The 9959-nt window shown below is 50.1% G+C and overlaps 1 protein-coding gene across 3 annotated transcripts; it reads left to right on the top strand.

The window, feature by feature from the left end:
• Positions 1-7767, top strand: MORN3 (MORN repeat containing 3). 3 transcript variants are annotated; one of them, XM_080650667.1, is made up of 8 exons: positions 1-151; positions 610-783; positions 3504-3661; positions 5209-5368; positions 6355-6539; positions 6805-6899; positions 7058-7086; positions 7395-7662. In XM_080650667.1, exons 2-8 carry the CDS (start codon positions 639-641, stop codon positions 7472-7474), a joined length of 852 nt encoding a protein of 283 aa, XP_080506793.1. In that variant the 5' UTR covers positions 1-151; positions 610-638; the 3' UTR covers positions 7475-7662. The 3 variants fall into 3 exon arrangements, with proteins under 3 accessions (XP_080506793.1, XP_080506791.1, XP_080506792.1); XM_080650665.1 differs by lacking the exon at positions 7058-7086 and having other exon boundaries at positions 7395-7767; XM_080650666.1 differs by lacking the exons at positions 1-151; positions 7058-7086 and adding an exon at positions 263-366 and having other exon boundaries at positions 7395-7767.
• The last annotated feature ends 2192 nt before the right edge of the window (positions 7768-9959 follow it).

Raw genomic sequence — 9959 nt, 5'->3', positions numbered from 1 at the left:
ACTGCCAGCAGGCTGTGCTGTAGCCCTACGTTGCCATAGCGACCCCGGCCGGGCCTGGGACACCGGAGCGCGCTCTGCCGGCTGCGATTGAGGCGGAGGCTGTGACACCTCATCCCGCCCAGGGACTCCGGATCCAGGCTCCGCCAGGCAGGTGAGCGCCGGTGAGAGGACGCAGGTGGGACCGGGCGGTGTCTCTGAACGGTCCCCTAGCCCTCCTAGGCCAACTTCTAGCCGTAAGGACCAGCATCCACTCTGGATTGGTCATACTGGTTATCAAATATGTGACCATCACCTCCGGCCCTTGGACAGCTTCTTTCCGATGTCATCACAAACGCAACTGCTCTACTGGTTTCCCTGGATTCCCAAGTAATTGTGCCATCAGACCCCTTCCCCTCCCCCCAGGGGCCCCCTGGAGAAGCAAGGGAGGAGACACCTGAGGGTCAGACCAGCACAAAAGAATCCCCTCCAAGGGCAACTCATCTGCCCCAGGGACTCAGAACACACATGATTCACCCCACTTGAGCTCAGACAGTGCCTCCCTGGGAAGCCCCAGAACCCTGGCATAGCTCGAGGCACACTGAGCCCCTGATGTCCCTAACCCTTTGCCAGCACCCTCTGGCCCCGCGGAAGCAGCCAACATGCCTATCTCCAAGTGCCCACCCAAGTCACAGTCCCTGTGGAAGGAATGGGACCAAAAGGCCCAGAAGAATGGACTGAGACACCAGGTGTACGCTGTCAATGGTGACCGCTACGTGGGCGAGTGGAAGGACAACATGAAACATGGTGAGTAGGGGACCTTCAGGGGCTCAGGTGGGGTCTGAGCCAAGGAAACGGGGTACAGAACTCATGGGGGACATAAGATATGTCCCTGAGGCTCCTCCAAGGGGCGAATACTGACCTGGACCAGCCAGGGACCTCCACATGGAAAGGAACTCAGCCCTGACTTTAGCTGCGAGAAAGTCTCAGGCACCAGCAGGGCCCAAAGCAGTCTTGAGACACCAGCCCCAGGCACAGCTGGGGCTCAGGAGACACCAGCTCTGTCCCACCCTCCGAGGAGACCTGGGCTAAGCCTTCGGCTGGCTAGCAGGAGGAAAAGGCAGAGGCCAGAAATCAGCTTACAATTGGGATGCTGGTCTTCAAACTCAGCCCTGATGTGGATTCTGAGCAACAGGTGGTAAAGGAGGACCCCTCCCTTCCCTCAAGTAGCTGGGGCTCAGGCTTTAACTGCATTGGGCTCTGGGTCTAACCAGCAGGGGGGCACAGGAGTCCTGTGATACAAATGAAGACCTGAAGGTAAAAAAAAAAAAGTTTTCATTTTAAAAAGTGGCATGACTTTCATTCCAGTCTCGCAATTCCAGATTCTTAACCCTTCTTCTCTCCCGCTTACCTACATTGAATGAGGTGGAGTCCATTAACCTGGGTGAGAATCTTAGTTCCACCAACTATGACCTTGAGTGACCACCATGCCATTCTGGGCCTCAGTTCCCCCATCTGTAAAATGGGAATAAAGCTTATGTGTGAAAATAAGAGATAACATCTATCAAGTATGTAGCCCAGGGTCTGTGCAAAAGGGAGAGAGTGTATGAAGAGGCTTATAATTTTATTTTTTAAAATAAGTTTTTATTGATTTTTACAGAGATAGGAAGAGAGAGGGATATAGAGATAGAAATATGGATGAGAAACATCATCCATCGGCTGCCTCCTGCATGCCCCCTACTGGGGATCGAACCCATAACTGGGCATGTTCCTTGACTGGGACTGGAACCGTGACCTCTTGGTTCATGGGTCGATGCTCAACTACTGAGCCACACTGGCCAGGTGAGGCTTGTAATTTTAAATGGGATAGTCAGGGTAGTCCTCATTGAGAAAATGAGATTTGAGCAGACTTGCAGGAGGTAGGGAGTGAGTGAATATTTGGGGAAGAGCATTCCAGGCCAGGGAACAAGCAGGTGCAAAGGTCTTGAGACAGAAGTATAACTGATGGGTCCCAAGGACATTATGGAGGCCATAGCAGTTGGAGGGCAGTCTGAAAGGTGGGAGTGGAGGACACAGAAGGGGTTGGAGTAGTAGATGAGTCTCTACGTGTGTTCAGGAGAACTAGTGAAATATGCAGAACATTTTCCAGAAACAGTCCATGAAAAAAATCCCAAATCTGTCCAGCCAGTGTGGTTCAGTGGTTAGGCATAGACCATGCACCAGGAGGTTGCAGACTCCATCCCAGTCAAGGCACATGGCCAGGGTTTTGGGCTCAGTCCCCAGAAAAGGGAGTGCAGGAGGCAGCCAATTGATCTTTCTCATCGATGTTTCTATTTCTTTCTCCCTCTCCCTTTCTCTCTAAAACCAATAAAAACATACTTTAAAAAAAATCCCAAACCTAAAGAAAGGTTTTTAACGTTTATTTTGAGACAAGGGTTTTGAGGTTAATCCCAGAAGCAAAATCTCAAGGAATTGAAATAATGCTCCTGAGAATGGCAGTTTTGCAGCTTATTTTATATGTTAGAATCAAAGGAGAAGACATAAGGTGGGCACATGAAATCCACGGGTGGCAGATTAAGGAGAAAGCAAAGCAGGGAAATCTCTAGAACTGGATAAAAAGTAAAATAGAGAAATACATACTTTTTTTTTTTTTTACATTGGTGGTTACAGGAGAGTTAATATTTCACATACATAGTTTACAGAGGTGGGCAAAGATAATAATGAAGAATGTTGGAGTCGTCTTGCCCCATACCGGGTTCTGAAGATCATTTTGATATTTTATTTTATTTTTTTAAAATATTTTATTGATTTTTTTTACAGAGAGGAAGGGAGAGGGATAGAGAGTTAGAAACATCGATCAGCTGCCTCCTGCAAACTCCCTACTAGGGATGTGCCCACAACCAAGGTACATGCCCTTGACCGGAATTGAACCTGGGACCCTTGAGTCCGCAGGCCGACTCTCTATCCACTGAGCCAAACCGGTTAGGGCCATTTTGATATTTTAAATATGCTTTTCTAGATGCACAAAAACAATGGACAGGGCTTGTTCAAGGTAGAGAATTATCTGTCACATAGACCTTCAGACGTGACTTCCCAACATAACTTACTCAGTTATGATTTTTTTTTTTTTTTAATGATTGAAACATCCCTTGAGGTCACTTCTAGCTATGGAGTTTGCCAGGCTTGCCAAGGTAGCCCCTTTTTGTTCACAAAACCCTGGCCAGCTGGCTCATCTATTCTGTATTATTAAAGAGATGAGACTGAAATCCTGGAGGGGCCAGTTGTTACCTGGGGTTTGCTATGTCAATCTGGCTTCAAGGCAAAGGGCTGGAGAACCAACGTTTGTAGAAATGGAACTTTCTGGGGGTTTTCCTGGGCGCTGGTGGTCTAGAGAGGAGGCACAGACCCTGTCCCAGTCCCCCAGAATCACCAAGTCTAGGGGCCCCTGAGGCCAGGCAGACCCAGCAACTGCCCTCCAGCCCCTTGATGGCCATGTCTGCAGTGTTGGCCCATCTGTATGTCATCAGGAAAAGGAACACAGATCTGGAAGAAGAAAGGGGCCATCTATGAGGGGGACTGGAAGTTTGGGAAGCGAGATGGCTATGGCACCCTCAGCCTTCCTGACCAAGAGAAAGGAAAGTACAGGAGAGTATATTCGGGCTGGTGGAAAGGCGATAAGAAATCGGTGAGTGGTTCCCATCATGCCCTGGGATGTGGGCCAGGCTGAATGCCTGCTGTGTGTGAGTGTGTGTGTGTGTGTGTGTGTGTGTGTGTGTGTGTGTGTGTGTAGGGGGAGGAGCCAGAGAGGCCTGGGAGAAAAGGGAGCGGATGGATTTGAGGAGGAAAAGGGGTACTGTGTGGGGAGAAGGAAGGGGTGGGGAATCCTTAAGGCTTCTCAGAACAAAACCCAGGAAACAGGAAGGCAGAGGAGAGACCCTGGGAGGAGCCTGTGAAATCCTGTGGCTACAAGAAGCCAGCCAGGCTATGGGCTGGTGCGTGGGGGAGAAGTCTCCTCCTCCTTCTCCCCCACTCATTTCCTGGCTTTCTTTTCTCTGGACGGCCCTTTCTCAGAATCCCCCTTCTGTTGGGCCAGGATAAGAAGAGGGTAGGAAGAGTGGGAGCAAGAAAGCTTAGGTCACACCCTTAGTCATCTGACAAGAGAGGAAGGTCCCACTTCCCAGGGGTAGAAGCCAGCCAGAGGCATGTTCTCACCCATAAACATCAATATCCTCACCATAGGCCATGGAAACAGATAAAAATATATTATTGCTATTGAACAACTGCTATTGCAATCCTGGAAAATGATATGGTACTTGAGCTAACTCTCACATCATCATCATCATCATCATCATCATCATCATCATCATCATCCCCATTTTCCTGATAAGGAAACAAGCTCAGAGGTGAAGTGCCTTGCTCAGGGTCACACTGCTGGCAAGTGGTGGATCCCAGGATTTCATGATCTCTGCTTTCAAATGGTTTATTGGCCAGTGATGAGAGAAGTGTTAGGATAGAGCTTTGCACAAGGAGTCCAGAGGAACATCATGGAGCATTCACCAGAGGCTTCCTGTAGAAGCTGACACACACACACACACACACACACACACACACACACAAAAGCAAAGAGTTAACCAGGGAGAAATAAAGGAGAAGGAGAAGTAGCAAAGGAGGCAGAAGTAAGGAAAGGAAGGATATGTCAGCAAGGTGTGTGTGCCCACAGGGGTGGGAGTAAGAGGAGGGAGGGAGGAGTGGGCCTTGATCAGGATTTGGAGGGAGGCTTAACCCAGCCTCCTTAGATATGATCTGCAGGAAGTCCACGATTCTGTGATTAAATGCTAAGTATGGTGTTGATATTCATTTTACCTGGGAGGAAAATCCATAGCTTTGATCTGATGTTCAGAGGCATCTGTGACTTTTAATAGGATCAAGTCAGAGTTGGGGCCAAGATAATCAGATGGGAGATCTAAAGATCCTTCTAGTTGCTGTAAGTTGGATGCACGAGGGCAGGGAGAATGGGAGAGTGGAGGAAGGGGAGAGTGAGGAGGTGAGAAAGGACCGTGGGCTGCATAAAGGCGGTAGCAGAGGGACAGAGGGACATGGACAGCCTGGAGAGTTTTTCAATACAGGATGTAGGGCTCAGAGAGCAAGGGAGGAAGAAGCCCAGGTGCGTGGTTTGGGTGCCAGGGAGGATGGTGGGGGGCGTCGTGAACAGGGACACCTTCGTGCTTTCAGGGCTATGGGATCCAGTTTTTCGGACCCAAAGAGTATTACGAAGGCGAGTGGTGTAGCGACCAGCGCAGCGGGTGGGGCCGCATGTACTACAGCAATGGTGACATCTACGAGGGCCAATGGTGGAACGACAAGCCGGACGGGGAGGGCATGCTGCGCCTGAGTGAGTGCCCCGCCCCGCCCCGCTGGTCACGCCCACATGACCACGCCCCGATCTGGTCCAGGCCCCGCCCGTGCCCTCAGGGCCGCATTCCTCTGGGTCCCTTGTAACCCAGATCCCATCAGGCCACGCCCCTGCAAAGCCCCAAAGCGCCACTCCAGTGTGGGTTAAGGACCAGATCCCTGCCCTCAGGGAGCTTAATACTCTAAAAGGACAGCCTAACAATAAATATGAGCAATTAAGCCCTTTTCTTATGGTCATAACAATCATAGCTACACTTGTACAGTACTGAAATAATTTAATCTTCACCACAATTCTATAATAACAGGTACTCTTATCCTGACTCTACAAATAAAAGGAGGAACAGAGAGGTTAAGTTACTTGATCAAGGTCATGCAGTGGTGACATCAAAAAGTGCTAAGGAATTCTCCTTAAATTCACCACCATCAGATGAGAAATTGAATTGACTTCCAATGAAGAACATGGACTCCTGGGATGAACAGGCCTTGGTTTTAAATCTTGCCTCTGTCACTTCCTAGCTCTGTGACCTTGAGCAAGTCAATCAAACTCCTTGAGTTTTGCAAGCTCCATCTGTAAAATGGAGTCCTTCATCCTTCATAGAATTGTTTGTGAGGAGTGACATCAGAAACAGGCAAGGAACCAGGTACAGAGTTAAGTGCTGAAAAAACATTACCGATTCACATTATAGCAATATTTTTTTTTACAAGTAGGAAACCATGTGGCTTGTTCAAGTAAGTAGTGGAGGCAAGATGTGAAACAGGTCTGATTCGGGAAGTCACTGACACCCCAGGGCTCTGATGTTTATAGGTCAGTTGTCCCAGACCCCACCCCATTTACCAGCCCAGCTCACTATAATCAACTTAGTTTTGTTCTGGCTTCCTGGTGGGCCTGGTGCCTAGCCTGGAGTGGCAGAAGGCCAGCCAGACATGCTCTGCCCAGCACCCACACCTCCCTGCCCTTTCTTCCAGAGAATGGGAACCGCTATGAGGGATACTGGCAGGGAGGCTTGAAGAACGGGCCGGGGCGTTTCTTCCACCTGGACCACGGTCAGCTATTTGAAGGCTTCTGGGTGGACAACATAGCCAAGTGTGGCACAATGATTGACTTTGGCCGAGATGAGGCTCCTGAGCCTACCCAGTTCCCCATTCCTCAGGTGGGCAGCTCTCATCAGGGCCCTGTGACCACACCCAGACAGAGACAGAAAACAGCACCACCCCCACAACCACACCCAACCTGGCCTGATCCAGCCCAGTCCAACCAGGGAACAGACAAGGTTTTGTTTTCAGTCTGGGTATCTGCAGGGAGGCAGGTAGCACCTCATAAGGCAGACAGCACCCCCAAAAGCAGGCAGCACCTCATAAAACTGGCACCCTGGGACTTCTATGCTCCTCAAACCCATCCCTGCTGTTTCCCCCCAGGTCAAAATTGTAGATCCCGATGGTGTGCTGGAGGAAGCCTTGGCCATGTTCAAGAAGAAAGAGGAGCCCAGTGACCCAGGAACCAGGAAGTCACGGTTAGATTCCCCAGTCCAAGCAAATGCCCGGGTTGCAGGGTTGATCCCCAGGAGGGGGCGTGCAGGAGGCAGCTGGTCAATGATTCTCATCATTAATGTTTCTCTCCCTCTCCCTTCCTCTTTCTGAAATCAATAAAAACATCTTTTTTTAAAAAAAGAAGAGGAAAAACAAGGAGATCGATGCCAGGTGAGAGGCTGGGCACACCTGTCACCCTCTATGTGGGTGAGGCAGCGACTGGAGTCTCTTTTGGGGGAGGGGTTCCTCCCCTTCAAAACCCATTTCATTGAAGACCAGTCCATTCCAATCCTGCCCAAATCCTCCCTAGGCTTACTGGGAGGAACGCTGCTTGGAGGACTTTTTTGCCCCAGGCCTCCACTTGTCCAGTGGGTTCATCCAGTCCTTGCCCCTCCTGCTGTGGGTATTAGGTTTGAGGAGAGGGCACTGGTACAGTGTCTTTCAAACTCCAGCTCCCACCACCTTCTTTGCCCCTGCAGGGACTACCAGAGCTTCAGGAGAAAGTCAAGTCCGCATCATCCAACTGCTCAAACCGGTGCAGCTCCCACTGGAGGAGTGAGTGGTGACTCCGGGCACACCCTTGGCATCCTCAGAGAGCACCTGATTCTCCCAGCACTGGATCATTCTTTGTCAATAGGGGCCAGTGCTTCTCTCCCCAGTTGGCCTTGGGGGCCCTCTTGTTACAGCTTTTACTCTAGGCCCCTATCCCTGAGTGCATGAGAATAAAGGAGAACCTGGTGGCATTCGCCTGGGCCTGTGATGTGAGGTTTGGGGGCCAGGAGAGCCACAGGAGGGATTTCAGGTAGAGAAGAGGGCTCTGGCCTGCATGGGTTGACCCTAGAAGGGAGAGAGAAGAGGTGTTGTCCCAGTCTCTGAGCTCTGAGATGCTCCAGAGAGGAGAAAGCCTGCATCTGTTCACATTGGTCACCAAGATTTGGGGTTAAACCTGACCCAGCTTCTTGGCCTAACACAGGGGCTCTGGACTTGGGAATCCTGTGGGAGCTTTAAAAGCTACAGATGCCCACAATCCACGCACAGTTTCTCATCTGTCTGGGGTGAGGCCTGGGCCTTCAAAAGCTTCCCCAGGTGACTTCAATGTCCAGCAGGGGCCAAGAATTCCTGACTTACTGGATTTGTGACCCTTAGCCAGGGACCTCCAGGCTTCAGCTATAAAATGGGACTTAAAGAGATCTCACAGGGGTATTGTGAGGATTTGCTAACAGATGTAACCATAATGAATAACATGTATTGAGGTTAATTGTGAAGCAGATATCTGGGAAGGGCTTTGCATCACTAATCTAGACAACATTCCTGCGCGATAAGAGACTCTTACATAATGAGTAGGAACATGAGCTCTGCAGTCAGATTGCCTGGGTGTGAATCCAGCGTGATTTATTAGCTGTGGGTTCTTGGGTACATCACCCAACCTCTCTGTTCTCTAGGTTTCCTCTTCTCTACCATGGGAAATAACGGTACTTACCACCCAGGGCTGTTGTGGTTACTGTGAGGATCAAATAAGGGAGCCCATCTCCTTCCCCGGGGACATTTGGCACGTTCGGAAACATTTTTGGTTGTGAGAACTGGCAAGAATGCTACTAGCACTTAATGGGTAGAGACTGGGGATCCTGCTAAACATGCTGTAGTGTAAACTCTACAAAAGAATGATTCAGCCCATCCTCAACCGTGTAGCCCTGAAATACCATGTTTGTAAAGGTCTCACCAAGCACCTGGCACATAGTAAAGGCTCAATAAATGTTCACTGACACTGTCTAGGTTCTCTCTGCCTCCATATCATAAACAGGGCGGCCTGACCCAAGGCATGGTACCTCTGACACCAGGAAGCTGAGCCTGGCAGCCTCGGGGCACAGAATTAACAGATAAAGCGCCCACTTGGGTGCCAGGTCCTATGCTGACAGCTTTACCTGTGTCCTCTTCCATGACCCCTCATCAACCTATGAGGTGTCCTGCTATTATTAGTGCCATTTTTGTTGTTGTTAATCCTCACCTGAGGATATTTTCCCATTGATTTTCAGGGAGAGTGGAAGAGAGGGAAAGCCAGAGAGAAACATGGATGTGAAAGAAACACATTGATTCGTTGCCTCCTGCACGAGCCCTGACCAGGTCCTGGGCTGGGGAGGAACCTGTAACCAAGGTACGTGCTCTTGATTGGATTCAGGCCTGGGACCCTTTGGTCCACAGGCTGACACTCTATCCACTGAGCCAAACCAGCTAGGGCAATTAGTGCCATTTTAGAGTTGAAACTGAGGTCCAGGGAGGTTTCCAAGTCACCACGTTGTAAGTTGATTGTACTTAAACAGAGGCCTATCCGCTCTTAAGGTACAGAACAGTGGTAGTGTGTGCAGGCTACCATTTTTTCAGAAAAAGCAGAAGTGTATGCTGGTTTATGTATAACTCTCTCTACATGGGAAATAAAGTGAATTGGCAACAATGGTTGTTTCGCCCCCCTGGCTGGTGTGGCTCAGTCAGTTGAGTGTCCTGCCATGTACCAAAAGATCAACTATTGAATTCCCAGTCAAGGTGTGTAGGGAGGTAACCAATCAATGTTTCTCTCTTACATCGATGTTTCTCTCTCCCCCTCTTCCTTGTTCTCTCTCTAAAATCAATTTTAAAAAATCCTATATAATAAAACCCTAATATGCAAATGGACTGAATAGCAGAACGACCAGTCACTATGATGTGCACTGACCACCAAGAGGCAGACGCTCAATGCAGGAGCTGCCCCCTGGTGGTCAGTGCGCTCCCACAAGGGGAGCGCAGCTCAGCCAGAAGCCAGGCTCATGGCTGGCAAATGCAGTGGCCGGAGCCTGTCCCGCCTCCGCAGCAGCGAGCCGGTGGGCGGAAAGGAGCAAGGGGTCCCGGACTGTGAGAAGGCACAGGCTGGGCTGAAGGACACCCGCCCGCACCCCCCCCCACCCCCGTGCATGAATTTTGTGTACTGGGCCTCTAGTGTGTGTGTGTATATTTTTAAGTCATTATCTCTGGGGAGACTTGGGAACCTGGGAACAGGGAAGGGAAACATTTCA

The sequence above is a fragment of the Plecotus auritus genome (assembly GCF_963455305.1).
Source record: "Plecotus auritus genome assembly, chromosome: 13".
In the NCBI taxonomy this organism is placed as follows: domain Eukaryota; kingdom Metazoa; phylum Chordata; class Mammalia; order Chiroptera; family Vespertilionidae; genus Plecotus; species Plecotus auritus.
The sequence above is the reverse complement of the archived record's forward strand: the minus strand, read 5'-3'. Positions and strand labels throughout refer to the sequence as shown.

What these genes read in the sequence shown, in the direction of transcription:
- MORN3 (XM_080650665.1), top strand. Translation starts at nt 639, where the DNA reads ATGCCTATCTCCAAGTGCCCACCCAAGTCACAGTCCCTGTGGAAGGAA. An exon ending in GAAGGACAACATGAAACATG is followed by an intron (nt 784 to 3,503) that starts GTGAGTAGGGGA and finishes GTATGTCATCAG; the next exon opens with GAAAAGGAACACAGATCTGG. An exon ending in GGAGGGCATGCTGCGCCTGA is followed by an intron (nt 5,369 to 6,354) that starts GTGAGTGCCCCG and finishes CCTTTCTTCCAG; the next exon opens with AGAATGGGAACCGCTATGAG.